Source organism: Crinia signifera, chromosome 7 (genome assembly GCF_055691185.1).
Source record: "Crinia signifera chromosome 7, ASM5569118v1, whole genome shotgun sequence".
Lineage (NCBI taxonomy): Eukaryota > Metazoa > Chordata > Amphibia > Anura > Myobatrachidae > Crinia > Crinia signifera.
In genome coordinates this window covers 173,519,041-173,543,169 of record NC_139223.1, presented here as the reverse complement: position 1 = coordinate 173,543,169, position 24,129 = coordinate 173,519,041, and the positions used below count along the sequence as shown (strand labels likewise).

Genomic DNA, 24,129 nt, shown 5'->3' with positions numbered 1-24,129 from the left:
AGAAGCAAAGGGAGTACTTTATTCGGAACACCCAATAAAGTGGCTACTCCAAGTATATGACTCACCAAATCTATTACTATAATTATATCATTAAACCATTATAAATCTAATTAGGTTTATTTTTATGGAGCCACAAAAGAACTACAACCCTCTCCATGCCAAAAATGTTGCCAATCAAAAACGAAATATGTCCTCCTCACTGATCAGCACCCTGCACAAAGAGTAAAGACTACAAGTAATAGTCGGGTGGGAGTGTAGGTGGCGTGGAAGACTGTGGGATTAGCAGAATTTGTAAACTTTTAGGAAAGGTTTCGTTTCTTGAAGGTGGTTATGAAGCCGGGCAGACTGGTAGATAGGCTGGGTCGAAGTCAATGCAAGTTCCACAACAGGCGAGTAGTCACTGGCATTGAGAACACAACAAAGTGGAAAGAGAAAAAGAAAGAACAGGGGGAAGATTGAAATTGTCCAGGGGAGAGGTTTGAGTGACGACTATTAGTTGGGAAACAGTTTGACAAGATCACCAATGGAGGAAGTTTTACAGGGAGAAAAGGAAAATGGGTTGAGACGGAACCTTTAGGGGACACCAACAAGGGGTAGATAGAGAAGGGGCTACTAAGGTAGGAGAGCTCTGGATTGGAGGGTTTGTAGGAGGAACCGATTGTCAAAGGCAGCAAAGCAGTACGGAAGGATGGGTAAGGAGAAATGTCCCTTAGATTTAGCAGTGGTGAGGACGGCTTCTGTGGACCAGAGGGAGCAAACGCTAGACTGAAGTGGATCAAGGAGGGCGTGCAAGGAGAGCAATCTAGCCACTAAAGTGTTTTTGAGGATGGTTGAGGATGTGGACTTCTAAGAAATTCAGGCTGGGGGGACACAGGTTTGCAGGCTGGATGGAAAGGATGGGATGAGGAGACGAGCAGTCTAGATTGATTTGATTTTGCATGTGAAGCGGGTGGATGAGTCAAAAGCAGAGGCTGGAGGGAAGAGAAAGATAACTGAAGATGAAAAAGCTAAACATTTGGACTGTTCGGGAGCTTTTCCGGAGAGAGAGAACAAGAACAACTTTAACAAACTCCCACACCAGAGTGATCATCACCGTACAAACTCTTAAGTCAACAACCCACTCGCCTTCCCCACAGGTGCTCCACAGGCCGGAAGACCATCATTGCACATTGAAGTTTGATTGACTAGAGCTCAGAAAATCATAAAAGAACTCAATAGTAAGGGAAAAGTTTTGTGGCTACAAAAATCACAACACGACAACACACAATAGGAGAAGGTTTTGCACTAAAAGTGCCCACACACTAGAAAGCTCTGTGATCTTAAGTTTTCCCTCTTGTACTCTTTGCACAAAACCTTTTGTCCAGGACGAGAGGAACATGTCCCAAGCTGCAGGACTGTAAGCTTTTTGGGGGATATCCGATTTGCAGCGAAAAATTGCCACTTTTAATAGATTGACAGGGGCTATCCTATTAGACACAATACAGGTGCTCATGGGAGGTTTGGTTTCACCTGACTCAGGCAAGCAAAATCAAATCCCCAATAAATGACCAATGCCTTCTCACGAACCCTATATATTTTGCGCAGAAAATAAAAAAAGTCGGGGGGGGGGGGGGAATCAGCGGAAAGAAAAAAAAGTTAATTGTGCAGAAAAATATAATTTGTCAAAGCCATTTTATTTATTTTTTTGCCAATGATAGACATTAAACATTGTCTGTGGCAGAACAGTCCAATAGTCAAACAGGGCAGACAAACCAATTGGCGACAATGCCTGGCAGAATGTGGGGTGTCAGTGGGTGTGGCGCCCCAGTTGAATTTTAGGGTGGGCTGCAGGATCACCTGCTGAGCCTGGGTAAAACTTGGCACATCACCTAGTGTGATATAAAGTCACATGAATCAATATAATTACGCCAAAACAAAGTGCCGATACGATAGTGTGACCCATCAACATGCCACCATGTCAATACTTTTATCAAACAACTATTTCACTTGAATATCAGTAAGTCAGAGAAGAAACGAGAAGAGATAGATGGATCACAATCTATAAAAACTATGAATGACCCGGTCAGTGGTCCCCAAGCAGCTAACTGCACCAGACTCTACATAAATGGGTAGTCCATGTGTCTGACCCCAGTTTCTCTGCCCCGAGTCCAGGTGCCAGTCACTCTGCCCCGTGCCTTACCCCTTGCCCCTAGGCACAAGTCCCCCTGGCCCAAGTCAACAACCCACTCGCATTCCCTGCAGGTGCATGGGGCCCATGCCTTACACCATGGGGTATATTCAATTACTTTGTTGAGCTGTGATAGTGAGCTGTTCCGATAGCTCGTGGGTCAGTATTCAACTGACCCTCCTGCACCACCTTGTCTGCCCCATGTGCCATGCACCAGTAACCCTCCCCCATGTACTCAGGCACCAGTCGCTCTGCCCCATGCGCCCAGGCACCAGTCTCTCTGCCCCATGCGCCCAGGCACCAGTCTCTCTGCCCCATGTGCCCAGGCACCAGTCTCTCTGCCCCATGTGCCCAGGCACAAGTCTCTCTGCCCCATGTGCCCAGGCACCAGTAACCCTCCCCCATGTGCCCAGGCACCAGTCTCTCTGCCCCATGTGCCCAGGCACCAGTCTCTCTGCCCCATGTGCCCAGGCACCAGTCTCTCTGCCCCATGTGCCCAGGCACCAGTCTCTCTGCCCCATGTGCCCAGGCACCAGTCTCTCTGCCCCATGTGCCCAGGCACCAGTCTCTCTGCCCCATGTGCCCAGGCACCAGTCTCTCTGCCCCATGCGCCCAGGCACCAGTCGCTCTGCCCCATGCGCCCAGGCACCAGTCTCTCTGCCCCATGCGCCCAGGCACCAGTCTCTCTGCCCCATGTGCCCAGGCACCAGTCTCTCTGCCCCATGTGCCCAGGCACAAGTCTCTCTGCCCCATGTGCCCAGGCACCAGTAACCCTCCCCCATGTGCCCAGGCACCAGTCGCTCTGCCCCATGTGCCCAGGCACCAGTCTCTCTGCCCCATGTGCCCAGGCACCAGTCTCTCTGCCCCATGTGCCCAGGCACCAGTCTCTCTGCCCCATGTGCCCAGGCACCAGTCTCTCTGCCCCATGTGCCCAGGCACCAGTCTCTCTGCCCCATGTGCCCAGGCACCAGTCTCTCTGCCCCATGTGCCCAGGCACCAGTCTCTCTGCCCCATGTGCCCAGGCACAAGTCTCTCTGCCCCATGTGCCCAGGCACCAGTCTCTCTGCCCCATGTGCCCAGGCACCAGTCTCTCTGCCCCATGTGCCCAGGCACCAGTCTCTCTGCCCCATGTGCCCAGGCACCAGTCTCTCTGCCCCATTACTCTGGGCACCAGTCGCTTTGCCCAATGCCTTACCCCACGTTCCCTGGCACCAGTCGCTTTGCCCAATGCCTTACCCCATGTGTCTGGGCACCAGTCGCTCTACCCCATGCCTTACCCCATGTGTCTGGGCACCAGTCGCTCTGCCACATGCCTTACCCCATGTGTCTGGGCACCAGTCGCTCTGCCACATGCCTTACCCAATGTGCCCAGGCAACAGTCGCTCTGCCCCATGCCTCGGGGCACCAGTTACTCTGCCCCATGTCTTACCCGATGTGTCTGGGCACCAGTCGCTCTAGCCCATGCCTTACCCCATGTACCCGGGCACCAGTCGCTCTGTCACACGACTCCAGGCACCAGTTACTCTGCCCCACGACTCGGGGCACCAGTCGCTCTGCCCAATGCCTTACCCCATGTGTCTAGGCACCGCACTGCCCCATGCCTTACCCCCATGTGTCTGGGCACTAGTCACTCTGCCCCATGCATTACTCCATGTGTCTGGGCACTAATCACTCTGCCCCATGCATTACTCCATGTGTCTGGGCACCTCAGAGGGTACCAGGCGGCGCTCACCCCCAACATGCCCCTGCCCCGAGCTTGTCCAGCCCCTCCTGTGCCCGGGCTGGGTGCGGCCTCCCCGGGGGACATACTCACAGACAGCACGCTCATCCGGAGCGGAGGCTCCGGCACACACGCCGCCATCTTGGTCATCCCGCCCACCGCCGCACTTTCCACACAAGCGGTATATATAGTGCGGGGCGGCGGCTGGAGCGGGGCACCGGGGGGGCGAGCGGCGGGCACAGGGAAATTCCGCCGTTTTTTCTACCCTATTAAAAAAATATTTAAGCGTCCGGTAACGCTGGAGGTGTGCGGAAAGTGCGGGCGGGAGGCGGGGGCTGGCTCTGCCCGGGGTGACAGCTGCTCTGTGCGGGGAGGATGCGCTGATGCGACGGCTGCACCGGGGGACGGGGGGGACTGTGAGACATGCACAGGGTGACAGCGGGGCATTCCTGGGGGTGACAGCGGGACATTCCTGGGGGTGACCATGAGACATGCACGGGGTGACAGCGGGGCATTCCTGGGGGTGACAGCGGGGCATTCCTGGGGGTGACCATGAGACAGGCACTGGGTGAAAGCGGGGCATTCCTGGGGGGTGACAGTGGGGCATTCCTGGGGGTGACCATGAGACATGCACGGGGTGACAGCGGGACATTCCTGGGGGTGACAGCGGGGCATTCCTGGGGGTGACCATGAGACATGCACAGGGTGACAGCGGGGCATTCCTGGGGGTGACCATGAGACAGGCACTGGGTGACAGCGGGGCATTCCTGGGGGTGACAGTGGGGCATTCCTGGGGGTGACCATGAGACATGCACGGGGTGACAGCGGGGCATTCCTGGGGGTGACAGCGGGGCATTCCTGGGGGTGACCATGAGACATGCACGGGGTGACAGCGGGGCATTCCTGGGGGTGACAGTGGGGCTTTCCTGGGGGTGACTGTGAGACATGCATGGGGTGACAGCGGGGCATTCCTGGGGGTGACCATGAGACATGCACGGGGTGACAGCGGGGCATTCCGGGGGGTGACAGTGAGACATGCACGGGGTGACAGCGGGGCATTCCTGGGGGTGACCATGAGACATGCACGGGGTGACAGCGGGGCATTCCTGGGGGTTACCATGAGACATGCACGGGGTGACAGCGGGGCATTCCTGGGGGTGACCATGAGACATGCACGGGGTGACAGCAGGGCATTCCTGGGGGTGACAGCGGGGCATTCCTGGGGGTGACAGTGGGGCATTCCTGGGGGTGACTGTGAGACATGCACGGGGTGACAGCGGGGCATTCCTGGGGGTGACCATGAGACATGCACGGGGTGACAGCGGGGCATTCCTGGGGGTGACAGCGGGGCATTCCTGGGGGTGACCATGAGACATGCACGGGGTGACAGCGGGGCATTCCTGGGGGTGACAGCGGGGCATTCCTGGGGGTGACAGCGAGGCATTCCTGGGGGTGACCATGAGACATGCACGGGGTGACAGCGGGGCATTCCTGGGGGTGACCATTAGACATGCACGGGGTGACAGCGGGGCATTCCTGGGGGTGACTGTGAGACATGCACGGGGTGACATCGGGGCATTCCGGGGGGTGACAGTGAGACATGCACGGGGTGACAGCGGGGCATTCCTGGGGGTGACCATGAGACATGCACGGGGTGACAGCGGGGCATTCCTGGGGGTGACAGTGGGGCATTCCTGGGGTGACAGTGAGACATGCACGGGGTGACAGTGAGACATGCATGGGGTGACAGTGGGGCATTCCTCGGGGTGACTGTAGACATGCACGGGGTGACAGTGAGACATGCATGGGGTGACAGTGGGGCATTCCTCGGGGTGACTGCAGACATGCATGGGGTGACAGTGAGACATGCATGGGGTGACAGTGGGGCATTCCTGGGCTGGAGTGACTGTAGACATGCACGGGGTGACAGTGGGGCATTCCTCGGGGTGACTGTAGACATGCATGGGGTGACAGTGGGGCATTGCAGGGAATGACTGTGAGGCATATGCAGGGGGCATTCCTGAGGGTGACAGTGGGGCATTACTGGTGGTGACAGTGGGGCATTGCTGGGAAAGACTGTGAGACATGCACGGGGTGACAGTGGGGTATTCCTGGGGGTGACCATGAGACATGAACGGGTTGACAGTGGGGCATTCCTAGGGGTGACTGTGAGACATTATGCTCAGGGTGACAGTGGGGCATTCCTAGGGGTGACTGTGAGACATTATGCTCAGGGTGACAGTGGGGCATTCCTGGGGGTGACTGTGAGAGATGCATGAGATGACAGTGGGGCATTCCTGAGGGTGACAGTGGGGCATTACTGGTGGTGACAGTGGGGCATTGCTGGGAAAGACTGTGAGACATGCACGGGGTGACAGTGGGGTATTCCTGGGGGTGACCATGAGACATGAACGGGTTGACAGTGGGGCATTCCTAGGGGTGACTGTGAGACATTATGCTCAGGGTGACAGTGGGGCATTCCTAGGGGTGACTGTGAGACATTATGCTCAGGGTGACAGTGGGGCATTCCTGGGGGTGACTGTGAGACATGCACGGGGTGACAGTGGGGCATTCCTGAGGGTGACAGTGGCGCATTCCTGGGGGTGACTGTGAGGCATAAGTACGGGGTGACTGTGAGACATGCATGGGGTGACAGTGGGGCATTACTGGGGGTGACCATGAGACATGCACGGGGTGACAGTGGGCATTCCTGGGGGTGACAGAGGGGCATTACTGGGGTTGACCATGAGACATGCAAGGCCGGCAACAGAATTCTTGGGGCCCTGTACAATGATATTTCTGGGGCCCCCACCTAATCCCAAATCCACACAACGCTCTTCTGTACGAGCCTCATTTAACCTTTCGCTGCTCCAGGTCCTGCTTTCAGGTGCGGACTTCTCTCGTTCTCAGTCCTGCTGGCCTGGCTCCTGGCTGCTGCTTCCTGCTGACTCCTGCTGCTGCTGGCCTGTCACCTTCACAAAAGAATGCCGAGCACTACCAGCAGGCAGGGCAGGTCGTTCGCAGAGTGCGTAACAGACGACCCGCGCATGCGCAGTAAAAGTACAGGAGCCAGAGACTGAGGTAACAGCACCAGCTGGGGGGGGGGGGGGGGGTACAGCTGTGCGCCCCAGGCCATACGCACACACAGAGTAGATGGCTCTGAACGCCGAGTGACAGGGTGCACACACAGTAGATGGCAGTGGCACACAGTGAGTCAGTCAGACTCAGCCACACACAGATGGTGCATAGTAACGGCCGGGCCCCAAAGGTCACTGACAGGCCAGCTAGTACAGGCAGTAGCCATGGAAACTCTGGGGCCCTTCAGATCTCTGGGGCCCGTCACACTTGTCCCCCTTGACCCCCCCTGTCGCCTGCCCTGGAGGCATGCACGGGGTGACAGTGGGCCATTCCTGGGGGTGACAGTGAGACATGCATGGGGTGACAGTGGGGAATTCCTGGGGGTGACTGCGAGACATTATGCACAGGGTGACAGTGGGGGTGACAGTGGAGCAATACTGGGGGTGACTGTGAGACATATGCTCGGGGTGACAGTGGGGCATTCCTGGGGGTGACTGTAGACATGCATGGGGTGACAGTGGGCATTCCTGGTGGTGACAGTGGGCATTCCTGGGGGTGACAGTGGGCATTCATGGGGTGACAGTGGGGCATTCCTAAGCAGGGGCATGTTAATTGTGGGTCCCCTGAGGGAAAGCTGCATCACAGCTGAACCCTAGTGAAGACTGCTGCCTCTGGTGAATTACCACTAAGGGGCCCATTTACGAAGGAGCACAATATTACCACCCAGGATCACATTGTAATATGCGATCCTATCAGCGTGATGTATTATTCCCCGCATACAGGAACAGGGCTCCAAAAAGAGCTTGTCCCTGCTATGTGCTGATCCGGGCGCGGTTAGCACTGACCGCACTGTCCCGGCAGCAGTGCGGTCTGTAGCCCATAGTCTACAATGGGCTGCCGCCATCTCAGAAGGGCGTTATCCCAGGGATGTAACCTATGGTGGATGTGGCCGGCAGGGGTGCAGGAGGGATCGCTGCAGGGATCAGAGATTACTGCAGCGGTCCCTCCCACATACATTCGGGGATACTTAATATTTGCGGCTAGCTAATAGTTAGCCGCAAACATTGAATGATAAATGGGGCCCTAAATCATTTCATATTGGTATTCAAACAATGGGGTTTATTCAGATGCTATTGGAGTTGCTGTGTGTGCAGCAAAGTCACCGATTACCTTTACTGTGCACGTGTGCCCAAACTGTTTCGCATTTTCTGCATGAGAGGCTGAAATCCGTTAGGGATGGCCATCGTTGCAATTGCCATCATAGGTTGCCATCGATGGCAATTCTGCAAATGGCCATCGATAGTGCTAAACTATGCAATGGCTGACCAATGATATTTTTACATATCGATGGTCAGCTATTGTGTTTGATTGATTGGCCTGTGGGCCAATCAATACACGGGGGCGGGGCTTCGCTGGTATCTGGGACGGAGCTATGCTCTGTGTCCCAGCACTTTGAAAACAAAAAAAGCAAAACATAGTTTTGCTGTTCCATCGATGGAGGGAAACCATATGGTTCTCCCCATCGATGGCCATCCCTAATCAGAATGTCAGTAATGATCTGATGCTGTTTTGGGTCGACGTCTGTGAAAACAGGCAGGAGTCGTAGCTCTATTAGGGGGTTGAAGAGATGGGTTGCATGGAAATCTCCCGGATGGGGTATGCGTCATTATGTCAACAGTAACTAGATCGATATGGTCAAACAGTCGACACAAGCAGAATGTGGACATGAAAAAGGTCAACTTGTTCATACTTTACCATCCCAGTGGGCATAGAAGGAAAATATAACAGTGTGCCAAGCGCAGCAGGGTGCTGTGCCCGAAGCATGACGAGCGCAGCAAGCCATGCTAGGAGACTACACTAATACGGTGTCCATGTCGATCTGTATCGACACAGCCACAAAAAAACCCTGAAAAACTCACACTGACCTTTTCCAATGGCGACTTTTTGCACCAAGCCATCGATAATCATAAACTTTGTTATGGATAACCATCGATAGTTTTAGCTATCAATAGTTATCCTTTATCTATGACTAAAAGGCCCGAAGACCAATGAAAATGTGGGGGCGGGGATTCCAGGTGTCGGGGCGAAGCTATGCTCCGTCTCCCGACACATTGAAAAAAAAAAAATCGGTTCTCCTTTTGCCATCGATGTAGGGAAACCATCTGGTTTTCCCACATTGATGGCAAAAGTATTCAACATCAGCCATAAACCATCAATGATTTCAAATCATCGATGGTGGATGGCCATCTCTACCAGAATATGCTGCGTCCTCGCAAGGCGATCTCAGATTAGGTGATTGCGCACGTGCCATAGACAGATGTCCGAAAATCACGATCTGCAATGTGCTTATAGATGGCCGGCGGTTGGTATGCCAGCGGTCAGGTGGAGGGAAGGTATAAATACCTGAGCCCTGCCGGGATTCTGACTGCTGGCAGGGGTCAGGTAAAGTATACTGGGTCATCTCTGTATTACTCAGAATGTGTCTCACTAAAACAAATGATCCTCTCACCTAATGTGAAGTGTATCAGTGTACATAACCTAGAAGGTTATGGGATAACAATCTTACATTGATTCATGGGCTGATTACATTGTTACTGTAATCTCATAGACTGGAATGGTAGATAACACTGAGCTATCGGCTGATAACATTGATACCATAGAGATTACAGAGGTGATGCGGCTTGAACTTAATTGGCCAGGTATTTAGTGTGAGAGGGCGATGCACAGGCAGAATTATGACAATGAGAAAGCTGCAGGTGGCCGGACAATTACGAAACGCGTCACTTGTGAACTGCCATTTATCGGGCTCTTTGCTGCTACCTTATAATAAAACCAGCGGAGACGGATGCAGGAGAACCTAGCCTCGTGGCTTATCCAATCAGGACTCAACGCAAGCACTTATTGGTTGTGTATTCCAAACAACTGAACTTGTGGACGGAGTAGCTGCATCTTTATACGCAGCTACTGTGCTAAATTATGCTAATGCAGTAGGAGGCGTCTGGTGCAAGTAAACGCCTCCTGGCTGCTTCTGTCATCAGCTGCTTCATCCAACGCCTCAGCATCAGATCATCTGCGTGAACATCGGTCATACACAAAATGGCTGCCGCAGCTCTGTAGACGGAGACATAAAATCTGCGCTCCTACAAAATGAGGGCGCACCACCGTACTGCACGAGTGCGATTTTTACGATTATCGAAATTAATACTGTGAATCGGGCACTCGTTACGAGCGTGGCAGCTATCGGGTATCAAACAGATGTAAGAGGCAAGTCATTTGCTAAACGAAGAACCCTACACGACCTCTGTTGTTCTCCGGTGTCCAGATAATAGCACCAACTGCATACTAACGGCCCATACACACTGGGCAACTTTAAGCTGAAAGCAGCTCAGTTTTGTCTTTTGAGAGGCTTCCCATGTGTACAGGGCAGCGATGTGTGCTGCTGCGCGCTCCCGCATCATCGCTGGTCCTGCCACTCATCTGCTGGTATCACCAGCAGATGAGCGATGCGGTGGAAGGCTTTCCATAGGGTCTTGCTATGGAAAGTCCCCCCCCCCTCTGGAAAATTGCTAAAACGGGCAAAAATCGTTCGGAGTACGCAGTTGCGGAGAATGATGCAATGGCTTCAGTCGCTCGGTTCACTTGCGGGCGACTGATACATTTGTGCTGCGCCGCAGTTCCATAAGCACTGTGAGCGCATCTGAATAAGGCCCAGTGGGCGATCGGCTATCCGCATGAAGTACGCAGCACAGATGGGCGGATACTCACATTAGCAGAAGATAGCAAACAGCCTGCCGCGGGCAGACGGAAAAGCGCCAACACACGTGCACCGGAGAAGAATAAGGCCCATGATGCTTAACTAATAATCCTGCTAAATTAGTATTACAGACCCAGTTTGTGAGAGGCTGAAATCGGTCAGGGATCAGAGGGGATATTACTCAACTACAGTACTTTATTGGAAATGTTTTCCGGGCAGTGCTGGTTTTATGTAGCAAACATTTCCCTAGGATTTATTTTGCATTCTTGTCCCAGCACTGTTGCTCGGTTACCAAATGGGGTCTTGGTCTTGAATTGCATCTCTCAGTACCTGCTAGTGGTGCTTCAGGGGAAAATCGACCAGTGGGGTCCACACAATTTACCCACTTTGGGGTAATAGGAGCAGGACACATGGCTTGTTCACAGTGTCACTGCCAATAGATGCAGCTTTTCACTTAATGTTTGCTCTCATCTGATTTACCACATACTATGTTGCTGGTCTTTATCCAAGTAAGCCTAAAGTTCATCTCTGTTAAGAGCCAGCTTTTTACTGTTAGGTTTGTGTGATGTCAGAAAAACAAGTTATGGTCTGGTTACTAGGTCTTTAACGCCCTCTGGTGGCTAAACAGGATATTACAGGAACAATACAGGGCCTGGTTCTGAGATGCAAGGGGGGGCTCAAGTCTTGACAGCTGCAGCAGCATGGTTTATCTGGACAGCTTCATGCATATGGCCGCACCGATCGCTAGTATCAACACCTAAACCGAGAGATTCATCTGAAACAGACGCACGACTGTCACGCGAAACCTGATTGCACTTCTATGGAATGATGCTGTCGTGCGCATCAACCCAGTCACCACGCGTTTTGTGGACTGGGAGATAAGGGGCCAGATTCTCTAAGCTTCAAAAGTGATAAAATAGAGAGTGATAAACAGCCAGCCAATCAGCTCCTGCCTGACATTTTTCAAAAACAGTCTGTGACATGGCCGGTAGGAGCTGATTGGCTGGCTGTTTATCACTCTCCATTTTATCCCTTTTGAAGCTTAGAGAATCTGGCCCAAGGCGAGATCCGACCTGACTTGGAATCACCCAGAGATACGCAAAGATGTACAAGTTCTCTATTGGGCTGCACATAACTCAGAATCAGACTCACAGCGACAAAGTATGAAACATTTGTAGCTCTTCAGATCCCAAAAGATCACTATTGTAGATTAACGGATCCACACCGGTATTAGACGCGTACATAGGGGCTGATACTCAGAAGCAATCCAAATGCGGACCAATCCTGCAGCTATCTGAAAACGATGCACACAGATGAGGCTGAAATCACTCGCCGCGTACTTGGCGCACTCGCTTGGAACATCTGGAAGGAGATGGGACATCTTTTTGAGACAGATTTTTTACACCCAGTGTGGTCGGGTTTAAGTGATGGAGGTGGCCCAGCCATCTGCCTAAAGGTGGGCGGAAATTCTGCACTGACGGATACTCGATACTCGTATAAAGGTTGTAAGCAGTGTTCTGTCGGCAAAGTGACAGCAGGTGCATCTGAATGAGATTGGGACATTGGTTCGGGTGTTGCGGAGCACCAAAGCTCCCATGTAAAGTCTATGGGAGAAGTGTGTGTGGGCAATGTGAACATTTGCTCCACCGGGGTGTGGGTCATTGGATCGACACAACTAAGGTCGACATGCCTAAAGTCGATGGGGTCAAAAGGTCAACACACGCATTAGGGAAGGTTGGCAGTGAAAAGGGCAACATGGATTTTTCACGTTATTGTCCCGAATGACGACATGGACACCGTATCGGTGCATCGCGTCGCCTCGCATGGTTCACTGCGTCTGCATACTATTATGTTCTCCCTTCACGCCATAGTGGATGGTAGCGCATGAATTACCGCCTGTCGGCACGTCAGCTAAAAAAAAAAAATCGTGAAAACCCCATTTCGACCTTTTGACCTTAGGCAGGTTGAACTTTTGCTTGTGTCATCCTATGGCCTGTCGACCTTATGACCGTTTCCCCTCTACCGCTAGTTCCAAAATATACACTTGATATGTTTAGCTTGGAAGGGGGATGATAGCCCTGATCTACACATAAGGCGGTTAGTGCAGTGTCAGACCTGGTGTGTGCATGGGGTTCTATCATCAGTCCTAAAGCAAGGCTCTTGCTAGCGATATCCACTGCCGTCCTACATGCACAGACGATGGACAACATTGCTAACGACTTGCGGGAGCGCACTTCATTACAGATTTAGCACGAAGACACTCTACAATATACCCAATGCCGCTAGCGTGTACAAAATGAATACATTGCTTAATATGATCAATATAAAAAAAAACACATTGATTTCAACGAGTTTCTAGTAATAATATTTATTTATATTGTGCTTTCTCCATAAGGACTCAATATACCTCTCATTTACAGGAAATAAACCTGCTGCCTATAGCTACACTACTAAACAGTGGCCAGCACAGATCTCCAGTGCCAAGTACAGTTTTATTTACAGTGAGTGCAATATATATTACTACAGTGATGGTGCAGCGGGGTCCCCAGGCCAGGACCACCTCATTCTCACGTAACATAGAGACCACCTAGTGTATGGGGGCCTTAAGATGACAGTTGCAGCAGTCGCAGTCAGCAATGTTGTAGTGAGCTCAGCTGCCTAATAGCTGTAAGGATCATGTGACTACCACAAGGCAGCCACCCCGGAAGTGACCGTGGAACGCACAGGAGGGGACTAGGCACTTCCGGGAGTGTGTTGCGCATGTGCAAACTGGCTCACAGCTGCTTTGGTTCGTTGTTTCTTGTTGAGCAGAGAGCATGGCTGTGTAACCGGGCGCAGTAAGTGATGTAGGGGGACGGGTGTGTGCCCCCCTAAGTGCCGCTGTGTGGGGTGTATAGTATGGAGCAGGGCATGAGGGGCACAATGTGGTGTGGTGTCTTATATATATCTAGTATGGTGCACTGTATATACTATCGGTTAGGTTTATCTATCACCCATATTACACAAGCTAAAGCTGCACTTCACCTTTATAGGGGAAATTCAAGCGTGGTGTATGCTGGAAGCCACTAGGTGGTGCCCGACAACGCAATTTAAGTGTTGTACCGGGAAGCCATATACACATATTTTACACATTGCGGCCCACACAAACCTGTCAAAACTAGTGGGCAGAAAGCAACTTTTTTGCACATTATCATCTATTTGTGCCAAAACAGAGCAATAACTGAATTTAGTGCTCCTTAATTAGCATAGAAATGACAGGGGCTGCTGGTATCTGAGATATCGACTACTACGGACCCTCTGTGATACATGTGGGGGATACTAAAGGTTTGCAGTTAACGTTTTGGGGATTTAGCTGCAAATATTCAATGTTATATGGGACTCATAATCTTAAAGCGGATATGGTCAAACTGCGTCCCTCCAGCTGTTGTGAAACTACACATCCCAGCATGCCTTGCCATAGTTGCAGCATTCCCTAATAGCAAAACATGATGGGACTTGGACTTGTAGTTTCAGCTGGAGGGCCACAGTTTGGCCATGCCTGTCGTAATATGTTTGGCCAGTTTAAAGCTGGGTACACATGACAACATCGCAAATGATACGATATCGCTAACGATTTTCCTTGAGCTGTCTAACTCCTGGACAAATGATATTGTTAACGATATCGTTTAGTGGTCATATCCAGGAGTATGGCCATCATTGACGACAAAGTCGGGGCTGAACTACATGTACAGATGACAGAGGGGGTCACTAAAGACCTGCAGGGGTGCATATCGTTATAGTGTGTACACACTAGCCGATATGTGATAAAATATCATTAACGTGCGTATTGTTAATGATAATCGGCTAATGTGTACGCACCTTATGGATGACCAAGTTGGAGATCTATATGTGTAACAGACAACTAGGTCAGAGGGCCCTGCTTACCAGCTCTACAAATACAAGTTTTTCATTATATCTAACTATAAAAATCCAAGATGCACAATCTGGTACAAACTGCAATTTGTTGTCTATTTGTCGTTTCTGTTAGCGCGCAGATGTCCTAGAGAAAACCGGAAACCGCGATGGAGGATGAAGCTGTCCAGAGCGAGATGTCCGATGTGCTTCGGCTGAATGTAGGGGGTTCCTTGTTCACTGCAAGGCGGGAGTCTCTGTGCCGCTTCAAGGAGTCGATGCTGGCGTCTATGTTCAGCGGCCGCTTCCCCTTGAAACTGGATGAAACCGGTAAGTGTTTACTGTACCAGCGTGATAAGGTATCCGTTCGTTGGGTCGACCACTGAAGGTTGACATGGCCGAGGTCAACATGAGTTTTTTTATTTTTAAATGTGCCGACGGACAGTATTTCATACCATACCATCTACTAGGGTGTGAAGGGAGAATAGAATAATGTGCCCGAAGCATGGCGAGCGCAGCGGTACACTTTGATGGCGTCCATGTCGACATTCGGGACAAAAAGCGTGAAAAACTCATGTCGGCCATTTGGCTGTCCACCTAGCCATTGTTGACCTATAGAGGTTACTTTGGGGTGGAGAATTCTGCAGCATAGCCCTCGTTAACGATGCGCTCCCTCGTCTATTCATGTCATGTTCTGGATAGGGCATTCACAACCCGCAGGAGTGCGCATAATATCGTACACACTGGGCGATATAATGAACGATATTGCTCAGCAGAGCCAAATGCATGTACGCACCTTAAGTCTGATATGCGTCATATTGTCATCTGTGTTCATATTTAGTTCTTTAACACTTGTAAGTGTTTGCACCTTGAAGAAATCGAAATAAAAAAATTGTCTTCCCCCAAATATCCGTCCTGTTAATATTTATCATTTTCCATTCAGCTAATGCTAGTTAGGTGCGGTTTCCATAAAAATCTAGAACATTTTTAACATATGAAGCTTTCTTAAGAGGACAAGTGTAGGCAATGCCTGTATCAGATTCTAGATCAGGGGCGGACAAACCTGTCCTCAAGATCTACCAACAGTTCATGTGTCTCTGGGAACCTGTGGATCTATAGTAGGAATAAATGCAGAAGGTGTGAAAATGTGACAGTTAGTAATGACTACAGATGTGCACCAGCTAGGTGATCTGGGGAATGTGACAGTTAGTAATGACTACAGCTTTGCACCAGCTAGATGATATGGGGAATGTGACAGTTAGTAATGACTACAGCTGTGCACCAGCTAGGTGATCTGGGGAATGTGACTGTTGGTAATGACTACAGCTGTGCACCAGCTAGGTGATCTGGGAAATGTGACAGTTAGTAATGACTACAGCTGGGCACCAGCTAGGTGATCTGGGGAATGTGACAGTTAGTAATGACTACAGCTGGGCACCAGCTAGGTGATCTGGGGAATGTGACAGTTAGTAATGACTACAGCTGGGCACCAGCTAGGTGATCTGGGGAATGTGACAGTTAGTAATGACTACAGCTGGGCACCAGCTAGGTGATCTGGGGAATGTGACAGTTAGTAATGACTACAGCTGGGCACCAGCTAGGTGATCTGGGGAATGTGACAGTTAGTAATGACTACAGCTGGGCACCAGCTAGGTGATCTGGGGAATGTGACAGTTAGTAATGACTACAGCTGGGCACCAGCTAGGTGATCTGGGGAATGTGACAGTTAGTAATGACTACAGCTGGGCACCAGCTAGGTGATCTGGGGAATGTGACAGTTAGTAATGACTACAGCTGGGCACCAGCTAGGGGATCTGGGAATGTGACAGTTAGTAATGACTGCAGCTGTGCACCAGCTAGGTGATCTGGAAAATGTGACAGTTAGTAATGACTACAGCTGGGCACCAGCTAGGTGATCTGGGGAATGTGACAGTTAGTAATGACTACAGCTGGGCACCAGCTAGGTGATCTGGGGAATGTGACAGTTAGTAATGACTACAGCTGGGCACCAGCTAGGTGATCTGGGGAATGTGACAGTTAGTAATGACTACAGCTGGGCACCAGCTAGGTGATCTGGGGAATGTGACAGTTAGTAATGACTACAGCTGGGCACCAGCTAGGTGATCTGGGGAATGTGACAGTTAGTAATGACTACAGCTGTGCACCAGCTAGGGGATCTGGGAATGTGACGGTTAGTAATGACTACAGCTGTGCACCAGCTAGGTGAACTGGGAAATGTGACGGTTAGTAATGACTACAGCTGTGTGGTCTGGGGAATGTGACAGTTAGTAATGACTACAGCTGGGCACCAGCTAGGTGATCTGGGGAATGTGACAGTTAGTAATGACTACAGCTGGGCACCAGCTAGGTGATCTGGGGAATGTGACAGTTAGTAATGACTACAGCTGGGCACCAGCTAGGTGATCTGGGGAATGTGACAGTTAGTAATGACTACAGCTGGGCACCAGCTAGGTGATCTGGGGAATGTGACAGTTAGTAATGACTACAGCTGTGCACCAGCTAGGGGATCTGGGAATGTGACGGTTAGTAATGACTACAGCTGTGCACCAGCTAGGTGAACTGGGAAATGTGACGGTTAGTAATGACTACAGCTGTGTGGTCTGGGGAATGTGACTGTTGGTAATGACTGCACCTGTGCACCAGCTAGGTGATCTGGGAAATGTGACCGTTAGTAATGACTACAGCTGTGCACCAGCTAGGTGGTATGGGAAATGTGACAGTTAGTAATGACTACAGCTGTGCACCAGCTAGGTGGTCTGGGAAATGTGACGGTTAGTAATGACTACAGCTGTGCACCAGCTAGGTGGTCTGGGAAATGTGACGGTTAGTAATGACTACAGCTGTGCACCAGCTAGGTGATCCGGAAAACATGGACCGTTGGTAGATCTTGAGGACTAGTTTGGCCACCCCTGAGCTAGGGAATACTGACGCCAGCATCTGAACTTGTAGCCAAAAGACTGGCACTGGAATCCCAACATGGATGGAGATGCCGACGCTGAAATCCTGACTTCTGGCATCCCGATGTGGGGCAGGTTATGGTTAGGCACCAGCTAGGTGATCTAGTCACCAGCTAGGTGATCTGGGGAATGTGACAGTTAGTAATGACTACAGCTGGGCACCAGCTAGGTGATCTGGGGAATGTGACAGTTAGTAATGACTACAGCTGGGCACCAGCTAGGTGATCTGGGGAATGTGACAGTTAGTAATGACTACAGCTGGGCACCAGCTAGGTGATCTGGGGAATGTGACAGTTAGTAATGACTACAGCTGTGCACCAGCTAGGGGATCTGGGAATGTGACGGTTAGTAATGACTACAGCTGTGCACCAGCTAGGTGAACTGGGAAATGTGACGGTTAGTAATGACTACAGCTGTGCACCAGCTAGGTGAACTGGGGAATGTGACGGTTGGTAATGACTACAGCTGGGCACCAGCTAGGTGATCTGGGGAATGTGACGGTTGGTAATGACTACAGCTGTGCACCAGCTAGGTGATCTGGGGAATGTGACGGTTGGTAATGACTGCACCTGTGCACCAGCTAGGTGGTCTGGGGAATGTGACTGTTGGTAATGACTGCACCTGTGCACCAGCTAGGTGATCTGGGAAATGTGACCGTTAGTAATGACTACAGCTGTGCACCAGCTAGGTGGTATGGGAAATGTGACAGTTAGTAATGACTTCAGCTGTGCACCAGCTAGGTGGTCTGGGAAATGTGACGGTTAGTAATGACTACAGCTGTGCACCAGCTAGGTGGTCTGGGAAATGTGACGGTTAGTAATGACTACAGCTGTGCACCAGCTAGGTGATCCGGAAAACATGGACCGTTGGTAGATCTTGAGGACTAGTTTGGCCACCCCTGAGCTAGGGAATACTGACGCCAGCATCTGAACTTGTAGCCAAAAGACTGGCACTGGAATCCCAACATGGATGGAGATGCCGACGCTGAAATCCTGACTTCTGGCATCCCGATGTGGGGCAGGTTATGGTTAGTCCAGTGGTGGGTTGATGGGATTGAGAGTATTCCAATTCTAGCTACCACTCATCTAGTACATGCTATAAAATGATCAGTGGCGTAGCTACGTTTTGGGCGCCCCCCCCCCGCCGTTAGGGGGGGGGGTGCCCGCCGCCCGCCAAGCACCCCTACCCCCCTGCCCCGCCGCCCATGCATACCCCCCCTCAATCCCCCACAGCCTTACCTATCGCGCTGGTCCAGACGGCTCCGTTCTTCTGCTTAGGACCACCAGAAAATGGCCGCCCCCATACAGCAGACAGTTTTAGAGAACTGTGTGCTATATGGGGGCGGCCATTTTGTGGTGGTCCTCAGCAGAAGAACTGAGCCGCCGGGACCAGCGAGACAGGTAAGTCTGGGGGGATTGGGGGGGGGGTTTAACTATAGTACCGCAGCTCCCGGCGCCCACACATGCACAGCGCCCCCCCTGCGGTGGCGGGGGCTGCGGTGCTATAGTTAACGCCGCTGAAAATGATATCTGGTCGCTACGTGCAGCGTCTGCACTTGTCTTTGTTAGAGTATTAAACACTGATTCTGTTACACCACTCGCTCTAGCTGCGGGGTCAGAATGCCTAGAGTGAGTAAGGGGAACGATATTGCATTTCTGTACTCATTTACATAAGGATATATCTGCGTAAGGAAATGGTAACAAATAACACCTCTTCTTTTCCTGCAGGTTATTGCCTGATTGACAGGAACGGGGAGCTGTTTAGATACATACTAGACTTTCTGCATGGAGAAGTGCGGATCCCCGAGGACGAACACACGAGAATTTCCCTGCAAGATGAAGCCGATTACTTTGGAATTCCTTACCCCTACAATCTCGCCGACCACTTGGCGAATGAAATGGAGACTTATTCTATAAAGGCAAACCTGGAGCTGAAAAGGGTCAGAACAGTTACCCTTCTAAACACATATAAATCTAGATTATTGGTTCTCATGCCCCATGGGTACTCTCTTTTACATTCAGGGGTAAAACAAAACGGGCACAGGGACACATCTATGTTACAAAGGGGCAGATGTATTAAGCCTTAACAAGAGATAAATGCAAGGGTGATAAGGAGAGATAAACGTCCAGCCAATCGGCTCCTTACTGAGTATTTTTAAACACAGCCTGTAACATGGCAGTTAGCAGGTGATTGGCTGGACGTTTATCTCTCCTTATCACCCTTACATTTATCTCTTGTTAAAGCTTAATACATCTGCCCCATAGTGTCTTAGGGATTGCTAACCCCCATGTATTGCAGCAAGAACCTGATGTTGAATAATATGCTCCATGTATGTGACCTCGTTTTTCATGCATGTTCTTTTTCACACTTTTCTTGCAGGTTCTGTTTGATTTCTGTGACACTTATGGTGTCATATGCACAAAGCCTACAGTCTGGGTGCTGCATTACTTACACACAAGTGGCTCCAGCTGCGAGAGTAAGGTCATTGGAGTCTATGCCACTAAGGAAGATGGACATAGTGCTGTGCGTAATCTGCTTGGAAATAGAATTAATCATAAACACATGTATAAGAGGTGAGTAGGGTTAGTCACGTGCACGTTTGTAAGAGGTGAGCAGGGTTAGTCACATACACGTGTGTAAGAGGTGAGTAGGGTTAGTCGGGTGCCCGTGTGTTAAAGGTGAAAAGGGTTAGACGTGTGTAAGACGTGAGTAGGGTTATTCGCGTGTGCATTTGTAAGAGGTGAGTAGAGTAAGTTGCGTGCACGTCTGTAAAAGGTGAGTACGGTTAGTCGCGTGCAAGAAGTGAGTAGAGTTAGTCGCATATGCATTTGTAAGAGGTGAGTAGAGTTAGTCGCTTGCACGTTTGTAAGGTGAGTAGAGTTAGTCGCATACACGTGTGTAAGAGGGGAGTAGGGTTAGTCGCATACACGTGTGTAAGAGGGGAGTAGGGTTAGTCGCTTGCACATGTGTAAGAGGTGAGTAGGGTTAGACGCTTGCACATATGTAAGAGGTGAGTAGGGTTAGACGCTTGCACATGTGTAAGAGGTGAGTAGGGTTAGTCACGTGTGTAAGAGGTGAGTAGAGTTAGTCACATACACGTGTGTAAGAGGTGAGTAGGTGTGTCGTGTGTGAATAGCGGTGAGTAGGGTTAGTCACGTGTGAATAGCGGTGAGTAGGGTTAGTCGCTTGCGCATGTGAAAGAGGTGAGTAGGGTTAGTCACGTGCACGTTTGTAAGGTGAGTAGGGTTAGTCACGTACACGTGTGTAAGAGGTGAGTAGTTAGTTGTGTGTAAGAAGTGAGTAGAGTTAGTCGCGTGCGCATTTGTAAGAGGTGAGTAGTTAGTTGTGTGTAAGAAGTGAGTAGAGTTAGTCGCATGCACGTGTGTAAGAGGTGAGTAGGTGTGTCGTGTGTGAATAGCGGTGAGTAGGGTTAGTCACGTGTGAATAGGGTTAGTCGCTTGCGCATGTGAAAGAGGTGGGTAGGGTTAGTCACGTGCACGTTTGTAAGGTGAGTAGGGTTAGTCACGTACACGTGTGTAAGAGGTGAGTAGTTAGTTGTGTGTAAGAAGTGAGTAGAGTTAGTCGCGTGCGCATTTGTAAGAGGTGAGTAGTTAGTTGTGTGTAAGAAGTGAGTAGAGTTAGTCGCGTGCACGTGTGTAAGAGGTGAGTAGGGTTAGTCGCGTGTGAAAGAGGTGAGTAGGGGTAGTTGTGTGAAAGAGGTGAGTAGGGTTAGTCATGTACACGTGTGTAAGAGGAGAGTAGGGTTATTTGTGTGTAAGAGGTGAGTAGGGTTAGTCGCTTACGCGTGTGAAAGAGGTGAGTAGGGTTAGTCACGTGCACGTTTGTAAGGTGAGTAGGGTTAGTCACGTACATGTTTGTAAGAGGTGAGTAGTTAGTTGTGTGTAAGAAGTGAGTAGAGTTAGTCGCGTGCGCATTTGTAAGAGGTGAGTAGTTAGTTGTGTGTAAGAAGTGAGTAGAGTTAGTCGCGTGCACGTGTGTAAGAGGTGAGTAGGTGTGTCGTGTGTGAATAGCGGTGAGTAGGGTTAGTCACGCGTGAATAGGGTTAGTCGCTTGCGCATGTGAAAGAGGTGAGTAGGGTTAGTCACGTGCACGTTTGTAAGGTGAGTAGGGTTAGTCACGTACACGTGTGTAAGAGGTGAGTAGTTAGTTGTGTGTAAGAAGTGAGTAGAGTTAGTCGCGTGCACGTGTGTAAGAGGTGAGTAGGGTTAGTCGCGTGTGAAAGAGGTGAGTAGGGGTAGTTGTGTGAAAGAGGTGAGTAGGGTTAGTCATGTACACGTGTGTAAGAGGAGAGTAGGGTTATTTGTGTGTAAGAGGTGAGTAGGGTTAGTCGCTTACGCGTGTGAAAGAGGTGAGTAGGGTTAGTCACGTGCACGTTTGTAAGGTGAGTAGGGTTAGTCACGTACATGTGTGTAAGAGGTGAGTAGTTAGTTGTGTGTAAGAAGTGAGTAGAGTTAGTCGCGTGCGCATTTGTAAGAGGTGAGTAGTTAGTTGTGTGTAAGAAGTGAGTAGAGTTAGTCGCGTGCACGTGTGTAAGAGGTGAGTAGGGTTAGTCGCGTGTGAAAGAGGTGAGTAGGGTTAGTTGTGTGAAAGAGGTGAGTAGGGTTAGTCATGTACACGTGTGTAAGAGGAGAGTAATGTTATTTGTGTGTAAGAGGTGAGTAGGGTTAGTCGCTTACGCGTGTGAAAGAGGTGAGTAGGGTTAGTCGCTTACGCGTGTGAAAGAGGTGAGTAGGGTTAGTCGCACGCGCACGAGGTGAGTAGGGTTAGTCGCACGAGGTGAGTAGGGTTAGTCGCGCGCGCGCACGAGGTGAGTAGGGTTAGTCGCGCGCGCACGAGGTGAGTAGGGTTAGTCGCGCGCGCACGAGGTGAGTAGGGTTAGTCGCGCGCGCACGAGGTGAGTAGGGTTAGTTGTGAGTACTGATAGTTGCATGGTGCACGTCATTGGCACAATCAGCATTGGTGTATGAGGACACATCAGGACTCTGCTTTATATTTTTGCTGTACAGAATGTGATGCTGCTGTTACTCTCTTTCTTGCTGTATTAGGGAAGCGGGTGGCAACATCCAATATATCCTAAGCTACTACAGCGTCTCTGAGCTGAGAGCCTTGATGGATGCTTTCGAGACCTGGGAAGGAAGAGGTAAGAACATTTGCATAGACCCTAGATTTCCGGTCTGCAGGGATCCTTCCGGAAGAGTAATTCAACTTTACTCCACCTCTTTCTGAGTTATATGCCCTGCCCAGTACAAGCATAGTACGTGTTCACTTACCCTTTAACATTAATAGCTCGTTATAAGTTTTCTAAAGGGTGTGACTCGGTTACAATCCACATATGCAATTTGCCTTTCCGGAATGGTACATCGCGTTCATCCACCCCATAGAGGAGAACCTTGCTAATCAATGGCTGATTTGTGCACAGCTGAGTATCCCAGATGTGTCGTTAGTACAGCAGCGTATCACAGATGTCGGCAGCTCCTCGCCAGCAATCAGAGGGACCCTAAAGACATTATTTTAATAGGAAATGTAATTTGTACGTTTATACCTCATGGTTACTTTAAAATGCCATAAATATTCACCATGGAAGCTGCATGAGGCTTTGATTGAAGTTGCTGCATGTTCTGTAAGGCATTGTACATGTTTTGTTCTTCTTGGTGACTGAATGGTCTTTTGTTGTGCAGGATTCAGCTACTGGAGGGTTCCCCAAGAACTCATTGAGTGTTGGACTCTTGAGGAACGCCCAATACTAGGAGACTTCGAGAACATGGCCCCAGTGCGGAGAAGGTACAGGAAATAACATGATAGAGTCGTAAGACCAGGAAAAGGGGGTAGAACCCAAACTCTAAAACCATATGTGTTCCTTTGTAGGAGATTGCTGGACTTCACAAAGGATGACGAGGAAACCAGCGTGACGCCCAAGGCTGGTCCAAAGCCCATTAGATTTTCTGGCCCATCTACAAATACACATATACGGATAAAGAACTCCATTCAGGAGCCCAAACCAGAAGTTGCAAAGAATACAACGCTAAAGAGGTCAAGTAGCAGTCAGCTCACGTCTGAGCAACCCGAAGCACAGCCTAAACGCTTGTCTGCCAAGGAGATCTGGCCTTCTGTAGACCACACACCTGACCTGCAGAATAGGACAGATGGAGGCCAGCACCCATTTACAGTGCCAACGTCTGAGAAGCCAGCAACCGGTCGGGTGATCCGTCTGAAGAGACCATCTCTGAGCGTAACATCTGTATGAGAGGACATTATTGTAACCGGCGCCCTCTACACCTTCTTCCGTATAAACCACATGAGTTTTTGTAACCTATTTTTTAGCGAAGGGCTTAACTTTTTTTTTATTGAAGGGTTTATCTTATGTAATAGACTTTTAGGTACTTGTGACTTATCTGGGTGCCCGATGTTGAAATTGTATGCCAGTACCCTAAGCATGCGATTTGACGCGATTTCCCTTGAAGAGAAAATCGCGTTGCTTTGCATGTGATGCGATTTTAATATGTACAGGCACCCAGATGCC

The 24,129-nt window shown here is 50.3% G+C and overlaps 2 protein-coding genes across 6 annotated transcripts in view; one reads left to right on the top strand and one right to left on the bottom strand.

Annotated features, from left to right (window-relative positions):
• The window catches only part of ARMC8 (armadillo repeat containing 8), an 83,237-nt gene extending 79,102 nt beyond the window's left edge, over window positions 1-4,135 (bottom strand). For both annotated transcript variants that reach the window (XM_083154404.1, XM_083154406.1), the window contains exon 1: window positions 3,981-4,135. In XM_083154404.1, coding sequence (XP_083010530.1) covers window positions 3,981-4,037 — 57 coding nt within the window. In that variant the 5' untranslated portion in view covers window positions 4,038-4,135. The remainder of the gene's footprint in view (window positions 1-3,980) is intronic.
• A 1,465-nt stretch (window positions 4,136-5,600) lies between these two features.
• On the top strand, window positions 5,601-23,922 carry KCTD18 (potassium channel tetramerization domain containing 18). 4 transcript variants are annotated; one of them, XM_083154401.1, is made up of 8 exons: window positions 5,601-6,774; window positions 13,140-13,220; window positions 14,747-14,940; window positions 19,316-19,527; window positions 19,968-20,161; window positions 22,655-22,749; window positions 23,288-23,390; window positions 23,475-23,922. In XM_083154401.1, the coding sequence occupies exons 3-8, from the start codon at window positions 14,781-14,783 to the stop codon at window positions 23,851-23,853; spliced, it is 1,143 nt and encodes a 380-aa protein (XP_083010527.1). In that variant the 5' UTR covers window positions 5,601-6,774; window positions 13,140-13,220; window positions 14,747-14,780; the 3' UTR covers window positions 23,854-23,922. The 4 variants fall into 4 exon arrangements, with proteins under 4 accessions (XP_083010527.1, XP_083010528.1, XP_083010526.1 ...); XM_083154402.1 differs by lacking the exon at window positions 5,601-6,774 and having other exon boundaries at window positions 13,007-13,220; XM_083154400.1 differs by lacking the exons at window positions 5,601-6,774; window positions 13,140-13,220 and adding an exon at window positions 13,399-13,556.
• The last annotated feature ends 207 nt before the right edge of the window (window positions 23,923-24,129 follow it).

Excerpts from the sequence above, each read along its gene's own strand:
- KCTD18 (XM_083154401.1), top strand. The coding sequence starts at position 14,781 with ATGGAGGATGAAGCTGTCCAGAGCGAGATGTCCGATGTGCTTCGGCTG. Across the intron at positions 20,162-22,654 it reads CATAAACACATGTATAAGAG|GGAAGCGGGTGGCAACATCC; the intron begins GTGAGTAGGGTT and ends TTGCTGTATTAG. Across the intron at positions 22,750-23,287 it reads CGAGACCTGGGAAGGAAGAG|GATTCAGCTACTGGAGGGTT; the intron begins GTAAGAACATTT and ends TTTGTTGTGCAG.